Source organism: Biomphalaria glabrata, chromosome 9 (genome assembly GCF_947242115.1).
Source record: "Biomphalaria glabrata chromosome 9, xgBioGlab47.1, whole genome shotgun sequence".
Lineage (NCBI taxonomy): Eukaryota > Metazoa > Mollusca > Gastropoda > Planorbidae > Biomphalaria > Biomphalaria glabrata.
In genome coordinates this window covers 7175842-7196815 of record NC_074719.1, presented here as the reverse complement: position 1 = coordinate 7196815, position 20974 = coordinate 7175842, and the positions used below count along the sequence as shown (strand labels likewise).

The window sequence follows — 20974 nt, the reverse complement described above, 5'->3', positions numbered from 1 at the left end:
AATGAATCAGGAATCATTTGAAGCAAAACAATTATCTCTATAGCTTCGATGGCATGAATCAGGAATCATTTGAAGCAAAACAATATCTCTATAGCTTCCATGGCAATGAATCAGGAATCATTTGAAACAAAAAAATATCTCTATAGCTTCGATGGCAATGAATCAGGAATCATTTGAAGCAAAACAATATCTTTATAGCTTCCATGGCAATGAATCAGGAATCATTTGAAGCAAAACAATATCTCTATAGCTTCCATAACATGAATCAGAAATAATTTGAAACAAAGCAATATATCGATGGCTTCCATAGAGTGAGTCAGGTATCAACACACCGTTTAGATCAGCCTGAACATGTCGTGTTGACAGGATTTATTTTATGCATATTATACAATGAAACACAACGTAAATTTGGACTTTAGGTAAAACTTGCATTCTTTAAAAAGGGGGGGGGGAGACAGGTATTCTGAATAAGGGGAAAAAATCTATTAGTCAAAAACAGTTTATTTGACTAGTTTAACCTCTTAGGAATGGGTCTATATTCTGTTTAATACATTATGGCTATAATTACATTATAATTGAATAAAATGAGCGCCTGAAGGCAGCACGGAAAACCAACTCCTAGATACCCCCTACCCCCCACTGGTCCACAACTGAGATTGGACCAAAGCGCTCTGAGCATGCTTTAAGCGTGAAAGTAGCGCTATATAAAAGCCATAATTTATTTATTTTATTTAAAATGAACTTTTTTCAGACATTTGTTAGATGTAAATAATCTAAAATGTATCTTTTTTTTAACGATAAAATTTTGCATTTGTTTGCCCTGAACACCAACCCTGTTTCAATGTTAATGAAGGGATCGAAAATGTGTACAATGATTGACCTCTTTTGATTGCTATGTACCACTTTATGGCCAACCATTACAATCACATTATGGCCAACCATTACAATCACTTTATGGCCAACCATTACAATCACTTAATGGCCAACCATTACAATCACTTTATGGTCAACTATTACAATCACTTAATGGCCAACCCAACCATTACAATCACATTATGGCCAACCATTACAATCACTTTATGGCCAACCATTACAATCACTTAATGGCCAACCATTACAATCACTTTATGGTCAACCATTACAATCACTTTATGGCCAACCATTACAATCACTTTATGGCCAACCACTACAATCACTTTATGGCCAACCATTACAATCACTTTATGGCCAACCATTACAATCTCTTTATGGTCAACCATTACAATCACTTTATGGCCAACCATTACAATCACTTAATGGTCAACCATTACAATCACGTTATGGCCAACCATTACAATCTCTTAATGGCCAACCATTACAATCACTTTATGGTCAACCATTACAATCACTTTATGGCCAACCATTACAATCACTTTATGGCCAACCACTACAATCTCTTAATGGCCAACCACTACAATCACGTTATGGCCAACCACTACAATCTCTTTATGGCCAACCATTACAATCTCTTGTCTTTGGCCTCGAACTCTTGACATTCAGGAGAATCCCTGTCACGTCACATTCTTTCAACTTTAAAACGAAACATGTGTCAAGGTTAGGGTCAAGGTCCTTAACGGCTACCTTGTTACCTGATGTATGGGTTAAGTCTGTGCCCAGAAGAGTGAGCACGTTATTAGATACACCTTCATGTTGTCAGCACATGCAGTGTGGCCTGTCATCACTTAAGCTAAAGTTGTCCAGGACCCACAGTCCAGACTGGTCCTCACCAGACGGAAACGTCACTTGTAGAGCAGACGTACCCGAGCCATGGTTGGGGGGGGGGCAAGAGCGAGCTGATCTCTCCACTGACGAGTGAGTCGTTTTTCTACGTTTGAGCATCTGTCATTGGAAGCAAACAGTTGTGTGGATATGGGGCAGGTATGGGGCTAATAGGCCGTGGACAGGTGGACTCTACAGGTGCAGGTGATTTAAAGCATAGAACTTATCTGGCACAGTGTTACGAGAAAGACAGGAGCACATCTTCCTTCTTAGTGTCTCATTTCGTTTCTAACCCGATTCTCAAACTTTTACTTGCGACGAATGCGATTACGCTTGCGCCCTCTCGCCGTTTAGTCAGCTATGGGGGCCCGGAGGAGCCCTGCAAAGTCCCCATCGGAGCCCCAGCGCCAAGCGCTGGCATGCATTCTGCGCTGCAGTAATGCATTCTCCTATAGAGAAATTAGATACCATTTTAACACAGCACCAAAAACTGTTTCGAAATTCATCAAAGCTCAAACACAAATTAATGTCTTTTATTTCATGTTCACTTTCATTAAGGCTCATTCTCATTTAGTTTTCTTTCCATCTCTCTATTCGCCCTTGTCTGTTTGTCTCTGTCTATTTTCTCCATTACGTTTGTCTCAGTCTATTTTCTCCAGTCTGTTTGTCTCAGTCTGTTTGTCTCAGTCTGTTTTCTTCAATCTGTTTGTCTCAGTCTATATTTTCTCCAGTCTGTTTGTCTCAGTCTGTTTTTTCTAGTCTGTTTGTCTAAGTCTGTTTTCTCCAATCTGTTTATCTCATTCTGTTTTCTCCAGTCTGTTTGTCTCAGTCTGTTTTCTCGTCTGTTTGTCTCAGTCTGTTTTCTCCAGTCTGTTTGTCTCTGTTTTTTCTAGTCTGTTTGTCTCAGTCTGTTTTCTCCAGTCTGTTTGTCTCAGTCTGTTTTCTCTAGTCTGTTTTCTCCAGTCTGTTTGTCTCAGTCTGTTTTCTCCAGTCTGTTTGTCTCACTCTGTTTTCTCTAGTCTGTTTGTCTCAGTCTGTTTTCTCTAGTCTGTTTGTCTCAGTCTGTTTTCTCCAGTCTGTTTGTCTCAGTCTGTTTTCTCCAGTCTGTTTGTCTCAGTCTGTTTTCTCTAGTCTGTTTGTCTCAGTCTGTTTTCTCTAATCTGTTTGTCTCAGTCTGTTTGTCTCAGTCTATTTATCTCAGTCTATTTTTTTCCAGTCTTTTTGTCTCAGTCTGTTTGTCTCAGTCTGTTTATCTCAGTTTGTTTTCTCCAGTTTGTTTTCTCCAGTCTGTTTATCTCAGTTTGTTTTCTCCAGTCTGTTTTCTCCAGTCTGTTTATCTCAGTTTGTTTTCTCCAGTCTGTTTTCTCCAGTCTGTTTTCTCCAGTCTGTTTTCTCCAGTCTGTTTATCTCAGTTTGTTTTCTCCAGTCTGTTTATCTCAGTTTGTTTTCTCCAGTCTGTTTATCTCACTCTATTTCTCCAGTCTGTTTATCTCAGTTTGTTTTCTCCAGTCTGTTTTCTCCCGTCTGTTTATCTCACTCTATTTCTCCTGTCTGTTTTCTCCAGTCTGTTTATATCAGTTTGTTTTCTCCAGTCTGTTTTCTCCAGTTTGTTTTCTCCAGTCTGTTTTCTCGAGTCTGTTTATCTCCCTCTATTTCTCCAGTCTGTTGCAGCATTTTGAACCAATTTTCTGATATAAAGGCTAAAAATACAAAAATAAAAAAAAAACGAATCACTGATTCAAATGGATAGCCTAATGACATGTCAGCATTCTTTGTCCAGTTACTCATTTACTGTCATTGACCACTGGGGATTAATCATGTAGGTCCCTGTCCAGTGTCCACTCGGGGTCAGTTATTTAAGTCAATGTCCTATCGAGGTCAAAGATTTAGACTCTAGTTCTCGCTATTGCAATGTCTCTTCAATCAGGTCTTTGTCTTCTTTTTCCTCTTTCTATACCCCCCCCCCCCCCTCACAAAAGTTAATCTCCAGTGAGAGCGCTGCCTAGGAGACGTCATTGCGTGAGATACAGTGATGTATTCTATTAGGAAATCATTTCTTTGACACAGTCGCTAGGGAAGATAACTCGATACAGACTTCACAGATTTCTGTTACCTCATTTTCGCTTACTTTCTCTTCCCGCATTAATTCCCCTTTCCCACATCTCTATCGTATAACGATTCCTCCTTACCCCCACCCCCTTCTCTCTTTCACTTCAAATGAAACTCGCTTTTTTTTTTTTCTTGCATGAAAAAAAAAATTTGCATATTTCCAGTAATTACGTTTGTGTCTAACTGAATGTTGTCTGCAAAGATCCATAATTCACCGGCTCCGTGCTCCTGAATTCTCTCCCTTTCATTTACTTTAGAAATATCAACTCACGAAAACCTCTCGCCGCCCCCCCACACACAGGGGTATGCACTTTCTTATGCTCCAAATATCTGACCTACCTTAGCCTTTGTGTTGATATTTAGGAGGAAAGTAGAAAAACAAAATGGATGCACTAAGTGTTTTTGTTTGAACTCAAGGCATCAACTAGAATAGATCAAGGTTAAGTTAGAAAATAACGAGATCTCGGCATTTGCACATGTGTGTACGCGCTCACAGGCTGGGTGTTAAAGGTCATGTTTGATTTAGCATAAGCACCACGTGCTTGTGATCTGATCCTTTGACTTATTAAAAAAAATAGCTCAAATGTTCTCTGAAAATGTCAACATTTTATATTCTGGGTTGAAACACGATTTTAGTGTTGTAATGACCAGAGGAACAGATTTGACCTGCCGGGATATTTTTGCTAGTAGCCAAATATTTTGTTGATAATAATATTTGTGTAGGCGTGGGCACTTGTTTTTAAGAGAGAAGTTTCTATTCACAGCTTATACCACGAAGTACTCAATTGTCTCCATGTTCGTTATTTAGTGGACACTTCAATTGTCATCGGCCTCCTTCAGTCGTAGAACGACTATGGTTCATCTCGAACACTTTTTCATGTGGCTGTGGAGCCCTGATTTGGAGAGACACTCCCGTCCACATATATTGCATGTCAAGGTGGCTTTCGCATTTGTGGTAGAGGAGTTGGCCATTTTTTGTTTGGCACCATTTTCTTAACCGGTAACTGCCACTTCCCGTGTTTAGCCGAAGCTGGAGTGTCCTCCAGTTTTTTTGGTTTGAGTTTTAAGTAAGCGAGATGAAAGCCTGTGCATTGCTTATGGTCGGAACGATTTCGCCCACACAGCAGTTCCCCCCTCTCGTCGCAGCTGATGAGACCAAAGGAACGGAATATCCGAAACAGTTTGGGGTCAGTAGCGCCGCAGGCTCTGCCAGGCTGTAGCACAGTGTGCCACAATCTGCCTAAGGGTCACCAGCTCCTGATTTTTCATCAGGGTTGTCTCCCGAAGCCTTTCCCGTGTTTGGATATAGCCGCAAGGCAGCGGAGCTTTGGATTCAGTTGAAAGGACCAACAACCGTTTAGAGAGTCTAACTGTGGTCTAATGTTATGCCTGTGATCGATTCAATGTAACTCACTTTGGCTCTGATAGTATTGAATTGACTCGTTTGGTGAGGCGCTTTCACCATCATTCTGAGTCACTCAACTTGTGGGCTATTTATAACTACACCCGTGTTGTTAGTTTGTCACGAAGGTCAATCAGGCTAATATTATTGACCTTGGAAACTTCAGGTCCAAGTCAAAACTTCCGGCCAAGATCTAAGCGAAATGTTTTGGAAAATATAGAAAAACAAAAGTCACATCGTCACAATATAACACTTGTCGCCATGTCTGGTGCTACTTAAAGTGACCGGATGTATTAGCTCAACGGATTTCATCATTTTATCTTGTATACCTATTGCAGTTTTGTCAATGGCTTATCACTATGGGTGTTTATAAAACCATAGCCTGACCCTTCAAACATAACTATTTCTGACGAATACGCTTTTATGACGCTTACTATTCGACTAATGCCAAGTTTTCTGTGAGTCATCAACTCCTTAAGTAATGGGCTAGATGGGCACTTTGTAAATAAAACAATTTTTGTTAGTAGATTTTGCGTTTCAATCGAAGACATCAGCCTAAAAATGAAATATCTACTTTAAAGATTAAATAGCTACAAAGTTTGAAACTAGTTTCTTCACATAGTTCAAGCTATGTTCAACTTGTATCAACCTACTCTGTAAGTGGAATCTTGAACGCGTTATTTCTCCCACTTCCCATTCTCGGATCTGGTTGAAAGTTTGCAATTTTTTCATTGTGGATGACTACACAAGAATCAATGAAAAAGATAATCAATTAGTTACTTAGTTAAAATAGAGACTCTAGACTCTAGGCCACTCGAGGGCCTATTTAAGCTAAGGGGAAGATAAGCCTAGAGTAGAGAATTAAGTCATTCCCTAAAATTTGTTAACTAACAATCCTCTAAAAAACCTACTTTTATAAGTACTTGGATAGCTCAGTGGCTAACAAGTCGGCCTTGCATCGTGGAAGCTCCAGTTCGAATTTAGACTCGAACTACTTTTAAAAAAAATGTTTTTGAATAGGCAGCACGCAAACCGTCTTCCAGATACCATTTTAAATATTTTGTTTTTATTTTTACTAATACTATTTTTAGAGGACTTTGTAACATTCTGAAGTATGAACGGTTTCACAACCTAACAAGTAGCAGGCATTCGTAGTTACCATTGTTGTTAGAACACCGATTGAGTGTGTACAAAAATGTATAAATGTAAACAGAAATAACAATTGAATTAAACTACCAGCAGCCTCGGTGGAACCTACTTCTTTAATTCTTTATTTCGGCTCTCCCAAATAAAATCAGAGGCGACGGTTTAGTTTCGGAGTTGATATACTATATACAAGCTTGAAACGTTCATTCAAAGATATAGTCACGTGATCTATTTCATTATAAAGGTTTTGCAATTTAAATCGCATGGAAGCTTGTCTGAGAGGTCAAGAGCGTTGCTTGTAAGCCTCATTTGTTTTGGCGTGTGTTTGAATCCTGTCTAAACATTTGGACTGACGAAATTTCAGTGAAGAATTCCAGAAAAAAGATTTCTCAGCCACGCATTTTTTACCCTTCCTATTTTGATGAACAATTCAAGCCTGTCTTCTTACATTGACTTGTTATAATTCAAGAAGTGGTCCTCAGTCTTTGTCTCTGGGAGAAAAAGTTAAGCTCTATGGCTGTAACCAAAGTACCAGAGCAGCAACACTTTAGGAAACATTGTTCCTTCTGGCCTGGTTGTTTGAGGACCACATAGAAATATGTCAGGTAATATCGACGAGTCGGGAACTTGTCTAAACATTGCATTCTTGTCTAGCCTAACAACAGATGCAAGTACAGCATGGCATTGAACTCGGATCAACTGGCGCTGGTCTATTTTCCCTACAAGTTTATGTTGGATAGGTGAGATGCTTGAAGTCGAGACAAAGGTTTGAATTTGTAATCACTGTAAGGTGTTGTTAATGTTGATGGGAGACAAGGTCAACATTGAAAATACTTTTTAAAAAAAAGACAAGACCTTCTTTATACAACTTATAGAGCGATTGTTTTTCTCGAAATAAAAACAGTGGGGACATTTGTACCCCGCCTCCTCTACCTCTAGAAAGACTCCTGGTTTAGAAAGAATCCTGGTTAAGCGAATGTATAGACCTACTAGACCATATTATGTTCCAATGATAAGCCTTAAGATATAGAATAGACCTCATTCGCCAATCGTAAACAAACAACATTTAGCCACGTGATTCTCTATCTCTTCTATACAAATTACGCAATACACCATGGCTATCACGTGACAGTTTTTTTTTCCGTTGTTTTTTACAATATTATCACGTGGCTAAATGTTGTTTGTTTACGATTGGTGAATGAGGTCCATTAGAAAGCAATGCTCTAAATTGTGTTAAACGTTAATGTGTTAAACTCTTGAATAAATAATGCCTAACATTTGGGAAATCCCGAACGCGATAGTCCCGCCAAGAACGCATAGTCCTTTCAAGCCGATGTTGGATCTGGATCTAGATCTAGATGTAATTCTCAAGCCAAAATTAAATTTATTGATTGATTTATTATTTTAAATTATAACTGTCAAACTAGAGTTTTCCCCGTGTGACCAATGACCTAGTAATTCTTTTCTCAGCGGTATACATCAACTGTTAAATTTCTAGACAGATCATTAGAGCCGTTTTTGACTCCAGCGTCCAGGTTCCTCCTCCCACCCTCCAGGATCTAGGAAGAAGTTCTGACTTGAATAGAGGTATTGAAAAAAACAGTGAAGCTCATCTGTAGTCTTAAATGCGAACTATATTTCTGTTAGAACTGCTGGTACTCACGTAAGTCACTAGTAACACGGTATTTCTGATGTAGCATAAAGACGATATAAACTAAATGAATGACAAAGTGGAGCTGTATTGAATGAATGAACTGACGTGAACTGACTCTCATCTGCGACTTGGTCTTTCTTTTATAGTATACAAATGAACTTTCGAGCCTATCTTTCATGCTGGCCAGTTAGACTTATTTGCATAACGACTCGTCAAGGTCTTTACTGGAAGTTTCTTTTGTAATGTCAAATACAAATAGTGTCTCCTTGACTGGTGATTACAAAGTCAAGTAGCAATTGGAACTGCATGACTGATTGAACTACACTTAATATAGGCTTTTTTTTTTGGTTAAAGTATTTTGTGTATTTTGCTTGTTTTTATTGAATGAACTTTCTTTAAATAAATGAATGGTGAAAATTGCTAAGTCTTTTTGTAATGGTCTTCCTTCTGTAACGTTCAACTTCAGCTGGAATTTAATTGTCAGTTATTAACAAGTGACATTTTCTTTCCATGGATGGCTTATAATTATTTGGCCTTTATAGTTATTTGCGTACAATTTGAGACAGCAGTGTCCACTCCTTCTACTGTGTGTTAAGTTACAGTTCAGACGGCTGTCCATCTCTTCAACTTTGTTGTCTGTGAATTGGAAGGCCAGTAATTGTGTGATCTCAAAGGTCACTTGCCCATCGATTAGTTCCCCCTGGCAGGCATTAAGAAGATCGCCATGTCATTAAATACAACCCCTTGACCTCCAGGGACCACTGGTGCCCTAATCTGGACACTGTAGTGGGGGAAGTCTGTTGTTTGATATTCTTCTATCTGGCACTGTTTTCTTAACTTCAACAACATGTGCGTCTGTGCAGCAGAGAAGGGAGAGAAGCAAACACTCTGTTGACTGTGTGACTGTTAGGATATCTCATCACTACGTAATCATAACTGCTATTCTATGTTCTTCTTGTCTTACTGCCAACATCATCTCCCCCCCCTGGTTTGTTGTTAAACTGTTGTTGTTGTTGTTTCTTTTATTTCTTGAACCGACTTTGCTAATGTTGTTATTGTCTTGTAATGACCTGCACTAAGTTATCTTCACTGTTACTGTCACGCTTAGCGAATTGGTGGATGAAAGGGAGTGTATGGAAGATCTTCCCAATCCTACACAAGGATACATTGATTAAGTTAGAGGAAGGTTGATATGTGATATAAGATTCTTTTAACTTTAACACTGCTTCTACTTCCCTAGAGTCAGAATACCGATGACTTAGCAGAGTTGGAGTCTCTGAAGAACAAGAATAACACATGAATAATAATAATTTAATAATAATAATAATTTTATTTATAAAGCGCTGTTAACAAACAAAATGTAGGCTCAAGGCGCTGTAACAACATTACAAACATAAACACAACTGCTAGAATAACAGTTAATCTAAAAAAGTTTTAAACAAGTAGGTCTTAATGTTCTTCTTAAAAGTGGTATAGCATGTTGTCTGTCTGAGATCAATGGGGAGTGAGTTCCAAACCTTTGGTCCGTGAACTGAAAAAGCACGCAGACCGTAGCTTTTGAGGGAGAAACGTGGCACTACTAAAAGCGTTGAGTCCATTGAGCGCAGGGTTCTCTGGGGGACATATGGAGTAATCAGTTCGCTAAGGTACAAGGGCATCTCATTGTTATAAATACACTGATGACAAAGTGTGGCGACCTTGTAATCGATTCTCGCTTTCACGGGAAGCCAATGGAGCGTGCGCAAGAGCGTAGTAGCAGAATCTTGTCTAGTTTTTTTAAGGACTATTCGAGCGGCGTTGTTCTGTATACGTTGCAGCTTGGCTATTTTGTCATCAGGTATACCTGCTAGCACGGCGTTGCAGTAGTCAAGGCGGGAGAGTATGAATGCCACAGCTAGCGTTTTTGTTGACTCTGTTGTTAAATATGGTCGGATCTGGCCTAATCTGCGCAGCTGCAGATAAAGACCTTTGCAGAGCTGATTTATGTGTGGGTCGAAAGATAGTGTTGAGTCGAAGAAAACTCCAAGATTCCGCACTACATGGACAAAAGGAACATGGCAGTTCGTGATAAAGAGAGAATCTGTGCTTTCTGTGCTGAATACACGTAGGGCGTAATGCTATTCTCTATTGTGAACGAACGTCTGTAACTTATAAGATAAGAATAAACGTTTATTCCCAATTCTCATGTCATAGAAATTCCGGAACTAGGAACACGATCAATTTGGACATGTCATCAAGCCGAAATGGACAAAGCAATGCTAAGCTCGATAGTCTCACTAGATACACCAGCGATTGGTTTCAAAGGCAAGGCGATAAACATGAAGCTTAAAGTAAGGGGATTTTTTGTAATGTGAATAGTTTGTAGTCTTGAAATTGTTCAAAGACGTTAGTTCTAAGGAGTATAAATAGCCTGAGAAAGTAGAGGTCAGTGTTAGTTTCATTAGACAAACATCTTTGTGAGTGACCAGCCTGTACATTCAGGACAGAATTTGTCACTTTTTTAAAGGAAAGGGATGACTGTACCGAGAATTAGAAACAATTGAGGATTTTGTGACAGATGTATATATGCAAGAGCCCACTGAGCTATTGAATAACATTGATTTCCTTTTCATCTAGTTGAAAATGTGGTTTATATGTGCAAGTGTATTTTATACTTCCTTAATTAAAAAGTAAATGGTGTTTTTTTTAAATAAAATCCTAAGTAAGCGTTATCTTACTACACTTATCCTGTTACACCTATCTTATTACACTTGTTAAATCTTATTACACTTATCTTGTTAAATCTATCTTATTACACTTATCTTATTAAATCTATCTTATTACACTTATCTTGTTAAATTTATCATGAGCACGATTGTGAATAAAGCGCTTGTAGTTTTTGAGCTCTAAATTTGACAGACGGACAGCACAAAAACAAAAACGTGTTCAATAGAGTACTGTCAGACTTTGTCATCTAGTCAAATGAACTACATGTATGAGGACCAGACAACTACAGAACTACTTTCAAACAATGGGCAGACGTCATGCAGCTACAGAACTACTTTCAAACAATGGGCAGACGTCATGCAGCTACAGAACTACTTTCAAACAATGGGCAGACGTCATGCAGCTACAGAACTACTTTCAAACAATGGGCAGACGTCATGCAGCTACAGAACTACTTTCAAACAATGGGCAGACGTCATGCAGCTACAGAACTACTTTCAAACAATGGGCAGACGTCATGCAGCTACAGAACTACTTTCAAACAATGGGCAGACGTCATGCAGCTACAGAACTACTTTCAAACAATGGGCAGACGTCATGCAGCTACAGAACTACTTTTAAACAATGGGCAGACGTCATGCAGCTACAGAACTACTTTCAAACAATGGGCAGACGTCATGCAGCTACAGAACTACTTTTAAACAATGGGCAGACGTCATGCAGCTACAGAACTACTTTCAAACAATGGGCAGACGTTATGCAGCTACAGAACTACTTTTAAACAATGGGCAGACGTTATGCAGCTACAGAACTACTTTTAAACAATGGGCAGACGTCATGCAGCTACAGAACTACTTTCAAACAATGGGCAGACGTCATGCAGCTACAGAACTACTTTCAAACAATGGGCAGACGTCATGCAGCTACAGAACTACTTTCAAACAATGGGCAGACGTCAGGCAGCTACAGAACTACTTTCAAACAATGGGCAGACGTCAGGCAGCTACAGAACTACTTTCAAACAATGGGCAGACGTCAGGCAGCTACAGAACTACTTTCAAACAATGGGCAGACGTCATGCAGCTACAGAACTACTTTCAAACAATGGGCAGACGTCATGCAGCTACAGAACTACTTTCAAACAATGGGCAGACGTCATGCAGCTACAGAACTACTTTCAAACAATGGGCAGACGTCATGCAGCTACAGAACTACTTTCAAACAATGGGCAGACGTCATGCAGCTACAGAACTACTTTCAAACAATGGGCAGACGTCATGCAGCTACAGAACTACTTTCAAACAATGGGCAGACGTCATGCAGCTACAGAACTACTTTCAAACAATGGGCAGACGTCATGCAGCTACAGAACTACTTTTAAACAATGGGCAGACGTCATGCAGCTACAGAACTACTTTTAAACAATGGGCAGACGTCAGGCAGCTACAGAACTACTTTCAAACAATGGGCAGACGTCAGGCAGCTACAGAACTACTTTCAAACAATGGGCAGACGTCAGGCAGCTACAGAACTACTTTTAAACAATGGGCAGACGTCAGGCAGCTACAGAACTACTTTTAAACAATGGGCAGACGTCAGGCAGCTACAGAACTACTTTCAAACAATGGGCAGACGTCATGCAGCTACAGAACTACTTTCAAACAATGGGCAGACGTCATGCAGCTACAGAACTACTTTCAAACAATGGGCAGACGTCATGCAGCTACAGAACTACTTTCAAACAATGGGCAGACGTCAGGCAGCTACAGAACTACTTTCAAACAATGGGCAGACGTCAGGCAGCTACAGAACTACTTTCAAACAATGGGCAGACGTCAGGCAGCTACAGAACTACTTTCAAACAATGGGCAGACGTCAGGCAGCTACAGAACTACTTTCAAACAATGGGCAGACGTCAGGCAGCTACAGAACTACTTTCAAACAATGGGCAGACGTCAGGCAGCTACAGAACTACTTTCAAACAATGGGCAGACGTCAGGGAGCTACAGAACTACTTTCAAACAATGGGCAGACGTCATGCAGCTACAGAACTACTTTTAAACAATGGGCAGACGTCATGCAGCTACAGAACTACTTTCAACAATGGGCAGACGTCAGGCAGCTACTGAACTACTTTCAAACAATGGGCAGACGTCATGCAGCTACAGAACTACTTTTAAACAATGGGCAGACGTCATGCAGCTACAGAACTACTTTCAAACAATGGGCAGACGTTATGCAGCTACAGAACTACTTTTAAACAATGGGCAGACGTTATGCAGCTACAGAACTACTTTTAAACAATGGGCAGACGTCATGCAGCTACAGAACTACTTTCAAACAATGGGCAGACGTTATGCAGCTACAGAACTACTTTCAAACAATGGGCAGACGTCATGCAGCTACAGAACTACTTTCAAACAATGGGCAGACGTCATGCAGCTACAGAACTACTTTCAAACAATGGGCAGACGTCAGGCAGCTACAGAACTACTTTCAAACAATGGGCAGACGTCAGGCAGCTACAGAACTACTTTCAAACAATGGGCAGACGTCAGGCAGCTACAGAACTACTTTCAAACAATGGGCAGACGTCATGCAGCTACAGAACTACTTTCAAACAATGGGCATACGTCATGCAGCTACAGAACTACTTTCAAACAATGGGCAGACGTCATGCAGCTACAGAACTACTTTCAAACAATGGGCAGACGTCATGCAGCTACAGAACTACTTTCAAACAATGGGCAGACGTCATGCAGCTACAGAACTACTTTCAAACAATGGGCAGACGTCATGCAGCTACAGAACTACTTTCAAACAATGGGCAGACGTCATGCAGCTACAGAACTACTTTCAAACAATGGGCAGACGTCATGCAGCTACAGAACTACTTTTAAACAATGGGCAGACGTCATGCAGCTACAGAACTACTTTTAAACAATGGGCAGACGTCAGGCAGCTACAGAACTACTTTCAAACAATGGGCAGACGTCAGGCAGCTACAGAACTACTTTCAAACAATGGGCAGACGTCAGGCAGCTACAGAACTACTTTTAAACAATGGGCAGACGTCAGGCAGCTACAGAACTACTTTTAAACAATGGGCAGACGTCAGGCAGCTACAGAACTACTTTCAAACAATGGGCAGACGTCATGCAGCTACAGAACTACTTTCAAACAATGGGCAGACGTCATGCAGCTACAGAACTACTTTCAAACAATGGGCAGACGTCATGCAGCTACAGAACTACTTTCAAACAATGGGCAGACGTCAGGCAGCTACAGAACTACTTTCAAACAATGGGCAGACGTCAGGCAGCTACAGAACTACTTTCAAACAATGGGCAGACGTCAGGCAGCTACAGAACTACTTTCAAACAATGGGCAGACGTCAGGCAGCTACAGAACTACTTTCAAACAATGGGCAGACGTCAGGCAGCTACAGAACTACTTTCAAACAATGGGCAGACGTCAGGCAGCTACAGAACTACTTTCAAACAATGGGCAGACGTCAGGGAGCTACAGAACTACTTTCAAACAATGGGCAGACGTCATGCAGCTACAGAACTACTTTTAAACAATGGGCAGACGTCATGCAGCTACAGAACTACTTTCAACAATGGGCAGACGTCAGGCAGCTACTGAACTACTTTCAAACAATGGGCAGACGTCATGCAGCTACAGAACTACTTTCAAACAATGGGCAGACGTCAGGCAGCTACAGAACTACTTTCAAACAATGGGCAGACGTCAGGCAGCTACAGAACTACTGTCAAACAATGGGCAGACGTCAGGCAGTGGTTAACCAAAAAAAAAAAAGTTCGAGCAGGGTTTTTAAAAATGTTAAGGTATTTCAATGTTTTTGAGTTGTCTCCCCTGCTCCAAACGTTCGCCGTGTCAGAAATAGTTTCTGCTTCTGTTTTTCTCTCTTGCCTTCCCTCATTGTTTTACCTGCAAGCACTTTGGGAATACATTGCACCAGGCATCCATGGGTTTGTGCGCTGTGTCAGTAACAACAAATAACTCATACACCTGCTCATTAAATACTCGTACATCATTCAAGTACCAGCTATATCGATACCGACACGGAATATTCGATCATTGTGATACATTATCTCTTTTATCTCAGTTTAATTGATTCTGTTTTAAGATAACTATTTATTCATGCACTGGTAAAGAGAACTAAGGCTGTTTCAAGGTTCAATATTATAGATCACTTGTATTTTAACCGCACGTGTAATACTTTTCATGTTTCACTTTTTATTTACATGGCTGTAACCGATTCTCTATGAAATGAAATGGGATCGATTCTTATTCAAATGTATTTCTCATGTGCACAGCGTTTATGTCATCATTGAGCGAGTCGCTGTTGAATTGATTTCAAAAAACAAGTTTTTGTCTTACTTTGTTGTTATCTGCTTGTATATATCCCATTTTGGGGTGGCCGAGTGGTATAAACGCACGAGTTCGAATCCCCATTCAAGGTTTTTATTTTTTCTGGGGTGTGTGGTTAGTCTGCTCTCATATATCATTCTCTCGCCCCACTTTCCCGGAAGCAATATGCTCCAGTGTCTAAAGCTAAGTGTACTTGCTAAAAGCCAATGATGATAGAATGAAGAGACGCACTGTACACAACAGCACCCTCATCAATTAGCTGTATTAATGGCGCAGTGCTTGGGGGGGGGGTAGAGTGAAGGAGGTTCTGGACAATGTAAGATTTTATAATCCGAGCTTTAATGTCACATTAATGACACAAGTCTACTAGGTATTAGATCTAGACTCAGCAACGCAACACATGTCATGAATTTAAAAAAAAAACAACAGTTTTGAAGTCTTGTGTACACTGGTTTTAATGTCTAGTTATAATGTCTGTTGTTTTGCGATCTTTGGAAAGTGAAGCGGGATGTGAACCATCGATAACAAACAGTTATGTACAGGGACAATAGAATCCTGCCATCTTCTGACTGGAAGTCCATGTGAACTATTGGCGTCCTTAATTATAGATTGTTCTACACTGTGTTTATTTATCCAGCTGTTGTCTGTCCAGTATGACTCGTGTGTCCACAACTCAATATAGTTAGATCAGCATTTCCTTCTCTTGTCATCTAGGCTGCTCTGGTGTACGTCGCTCAAATTGAGTTCATTTCATACATATAAAGAAATGAAACAGGGGCATTAAGCAGTCAGTACAAAAATTATCGTTCCTAGCATTTACCACAGCATAGCGTTTGTCATCATTTGTGCATCATAAATTGTCTCCCTTGGGGCTGCATTGAGTGCTGGGCCATCTCTGAGATGTCACTTAGTGTAAAATAAAGTACACTGAATATGCTGTATAAAAAAAAAAAGATAAGTGTTTACTGCAGTAGCATGGCCATACATCATATTTTGTACTGTTGACTTAGAGAAAGGCGGACATGGCATATTAGCTGATGGCCACTTACCGAAACAAAGCATTAGATCTCTAGGGAATCTGATTGAATCAAAGAGCAATGAATTAGGATTGAATGGTTTCCGTGATAACTAGGAATCATTTCGTTACAAACGCTGTCTTAATGATCATAATCACCTAGTGCTGCACAGATTTCTTTTGTTCTAGCTATTGGAACAGCAGATCTGGTCGTTGCAACACTAAGGTCAAGGAGTCACTGTCAGTCACACATAAGCTTTGAATTTCTCTTAGTGTTACATAGTGGAAATAATTTCTACATTAATTAGCGGCAGAACTCTATACAGACAACTCACTAAATTCAGTTTGGTTCATAAGGTTAGCTTAGCATTCGTAATAAAAGGTCAGTCAGCCGTTCAGTACTGTGTTGATAACTAGGTCAAGGTCATGCAGACCATATGTACTCTTGCTCGTGAGTTCATTGACCAACGTAACGATTTAGTTGCGTTGAGAATTCTTTTTGACGACTTTAGGTCAGTGCTTCTTAGCTTTATGTAACGGTGCCCATATCTAAATGTGGTAAAACAAAAATGTCTATCTGTAATCCAGTAGAGACCGAGGGGGCGCGCTTCGGGGACGCCCTCGGGGCTTCTCTGGGGGCGTTCGGCGTGGACCCGCCCGCCTGGGGAACGGGAGCGTCGTGGCGTCGCGCTGTGGGGGCTGGCGCGCGGGTTGCTGGGGAGGGGGGGGGGCGCCAGAGAGGAAAAACAAGGCCCGCGACGCTAGCTTCAGCTGGAATGGCCTGCCCAGTGTGCAGCCGAACGTTCTGGGCTCGCATGGGTCTCACCAGCCACATGAGGAGGCATAAAACCCCAATGCAAAGCCCTCAGCCCCCTGGATGACAAAGTGGTCATCATGGAACCACGACGGATGAGCTATACAGAGACCGGAATGTGTTGGGAAACGCTGTAGCAGAGACTCCAACTGGCCTCTAGTGTTATTCTTAACTCTCTTCAACTAAAACGAGCAAGACGTTGTTGCAGTTGGTAATCTCTGGTTGATTGGCAGGGCCGCTTCCCTCAACTGGAGCTTAGGTGACCTTCTAGGAGCTGTGACCTTAGAACTGACATTTTGGCAGCTGCATTGGGGTGGTCTGGCAAGGTTGTACATCTTCTGGAATGTTTGTTTCCCCTTGATTTGTACAACACTACGTCAGTCTAGGGACTAACGGAGCATTGTTTGTGCAATACTCTGCCCTCACAAAAGTAACAACATACATGTCCACTACGATACGTGCATTTCCTGCCATGTTGATGGAAGAACAAGCATGGAATACTTTTTTAAAATCAAAGCTTATCTAGAGGAATGAACAACTAATTACTGCCTTAATAGAAAATTACAGGGTTTAGCTCCCTGTCTGCTATATGAAACAAAATTAATTAATTAGTACTAAATAATTAACGAATTGGTTACTTTTTGGATTTATTCGTGTATAGTCCTTGAGTAAGAATAATTATGCAAAATGTGGACTTGATCCGAGAATGGGAAGGGGGAGATAATCGTGTCAAAATGTAATAAGACGATTAAATCTATTTATACATCTAAATCTCTTCTTAGTAGCATTTGTTTCCCTTATTTCGATATCAAGCGAAAGAATTAATCACCAACAATTAATGAACCAATTGGTTATATTTCTATTGATTCATGTTTTGTCAGGTACAATGAATGCGCGTGCAACGCTATAACTTGATCCAAGAATGGGAGAAAACTCATGTTCAAACTTTGTTACCAGACAGACAGAAGTCAGTTGCTATAAGTTTTATAAAAAGTCGCCGGTTTTTATACTCTCCCGCTACAAATGATTTTGTATCATCTAGTCTTTGAACATCGGTACAGTGTCACTGATCTAATCAACACGTTTCTGATTCCTTTTCATCGACTTTATTATTATTGGAGGCGAGTGGTAAAGCATTTGGCTTCCGAACCGGAGGGTCCCGTGTTCGAATCCTTGTGATGACTGGAATTTTTTATTTTGGGTGATACCTGACATTAGTTGGGGAAAAGTAAAGATGGTTGGTCTTTATGCTGGCCACATCACACCCGCGTTAACCGTGGGCTTGCCCTTTTCACAAAGTTTACATGGTCTGAAAGGGGAACTTAGCTAACTTATTATTATAATTTTTTTGGTAACTTATTTATGAATACGAGCAGTAAATAAAGGACAAGCTAATTCTTTGTGCTTCTTGGAGGACGTTGTGATGGGTGCTTGAAGCTATTAAAACTCTTCACTTTTATCTGCTTAACGCAGAAATGTGGAGTATCACTAAGTCAATAGTGGAGTGTCACTAAGTCAATACTAGCTTGTTCCCTAGTCTACATCTTTAAGGATAATTGTGAGTTCCAACCTGACTTTTGTTTCTGTTTCCAAGTATGGGCTAAATGTCGTGTCCAGAATGCCTCACAATGTCCAGACTTTATCCAAATATATCCAGAACGTCCTAGCGTTTTTAAACTTTTTTTTTCCACCTCTGATATCGCTTGACCAGCACTCTTCAAAGCCTTGGACCTTTTAGATTCATCTTTGAGCCTTCGCGTCCCAGCCTTTCACAAGCATAAAGATAACAAATGAACACGCAATAATTGGACTGGGAAGCGAATGTTACATGTATCAATTCTCTTAGGGTTTCCCCATGACGGCAGAGGCCAAGCTAAAAATTGTTTGTATTGTAGGTTCCGGAAATAAATACAGCAATGGACCTCATTCACCAATCGTAAACAAACAACATTTAGTCACGTGATCATATTGATAAAACAACGGAAAACAAACTGTCATGTGACAGCCACTGTGTATTAAAATTAGATCGTAATTTATATAGAAGAGATAGAGAACCACGTGGCAAAATATTGTTTGTTTACGATTGGTGAATGAGGTCCATTGAACTTGTGTTTAATGTCTGTAGCTTGTGTCTGTCTGTGTTCGTCCTAAACGCTTGTAATTCTAACTTTGTATTATTGTTGTTTTTTTTAACTCTAGATGCGGTTCATTAAAAACATCACTGGTTGGATGGAGAAGAAACCAGCCTTATATCACGGACATATCTCTTTCATAGACTTCTCCAGGTAAGGCCATGTCATGGAAGTCTACTTTGCTTGGAGCACATTCTTACGTTCCATCATTTTGTCTTGTCTATACATTGCACGTCTTGTACATACAATGTTTGCATCTAAAAGTCATCACTTGATATGTTCTTATATAGAATCAACACAATATAGGTTCACTGTTGGTGTGGCCTGTACATTGTGCCGATGTGCCAACAATCCCAAGCATCAAAAGATCAGATATCACTCTTTCTGACTTTTGGTGAAATGAAAAGGGGGGATGATACACCTGGGTTCTAAATGCTACTATTCCTCCTAAAACTGTATAGGACTTCAGTTTCTCCAGTGTACAGTACATTATATAGGATTTGATAGTAGGGTTTTTATTATGAACAATAGCTTAAAAATGTCTTTGAAATGTTTTATTTAATATCTTATTATAAATCTAATATAAGATAGAAAGACGTTACATTATTTTTAGTGTTCTTATAAAACTCGTCATTATTGTCTCACTTCACTAATTAAGTATCTTTGTTCCAAACAGTTTTTACAAAATGTTTATCTCTGAAATCTTCGTGCTGTCATTGTCTCGTATTTTCTCTCCCTTTTTTTTATTCTCTCCCCTTCCTCTGCTATACGTAAAACATTTCTCAAAATTAAAAAAATATATATATAACAAGGATGTTGAGATTTTTTTTTAAAACTCTGATGAGTACCTGGCATTAATTGGGGAAAGTAAAGCCGTGGGTCGTTTACCGCCGGCCATAGAAACAGATAAACTTTACATCATCTGCCAAATAAATCGCAATGTCGGAAAGGGGTACTTTGCTTTTTTCTATCAAAATATCTTTCGCAATTTTTATAACCTATCTTTAACTGTCTCTCTGTACCAAACACCAGTGTTTCCCTAGCTATGTTCCGATGATTCCTTGTGTTTCGCCAGGCTTGAATAGGTGTTTCGCTAACTACTGGAATAATTAACCAGTAGGCCGCCACGTGAATTAAACCTCTCTTTAAAAATACTCAGAATGTGCGACGTGTTCTATTAAGGATAAGGTTTGGGGAAACACTGCCATACACAATAGCAAACTTGATGGATTCACTCTGCTGTTGTCTGACTGTTTTATTAATTAATTTTGTGTACAAATCTCCCCCCCCCTCTCGCGTCCCCGAGAACTCGCTGAAGTGAAGCATCGTTTTAGTTTCACTTGAACGAGTCTCACGATCTCGTGCCATGGCGCGTGCTCGTTGTTCCGTCCAACGTGCAGGTCTACATGGCCGGTCACTGATCACCGCATCTCATGCGCACGTCCAATCCATTGGGTTTGGGCTATTGATACGCCAGAGAAAAATCCCCTCAGCGTTGTGATCAGCCGATCGATCTCTCTTCCCAGTGGAGCAAACTCCCAGCGTCCCCGTGGCGTGTCTAAAACACCCAAATAAATAGTCTAGCTTGTCTTAATACACCTAAATAAATAGTCTAGCTTGTCTTAATACACCTAAATAAATAGTCTAGCTTGTCTTAATACACCTAAATAAATAGTCTAGCTTGTCTTAATACACCTAAATAAATAGTCTAGCTTGTCTTAATACACCTAAATAAATAGTCTAGCTTGTCTTAATACACCTAAATAAATAGTCTAGCTTGTCTTAATACACCTAAATAAATAGTCTAGCTTGTCTTAATACACCTAAATAAATAGTCTAG

General features: G+C 40.1%; 1 protein-coding gene across 1 annotated transcript in view; it reads left to right on the top strand.

Annotated features, from left to right (window-relative positions):
• Positions 1 to 20974, top strand: part of LOC106072077 (heparan sulfate 2-O-sulfotransferase 1-like) — a 73092-nt gene that overhangs the window by 6211 nt on the left and 45907 nt on the right. The window contains exon 3 of the mRNA XM_056041180.1: positions 19202 to 19287. Coding sequence (XP_055897155.1) covers positions 19202 to 19287 — 86 coding nt within the window. The remainder of the gene's footprint in view (positions 1 to 19201; positions 19288 to 20974) is intronic.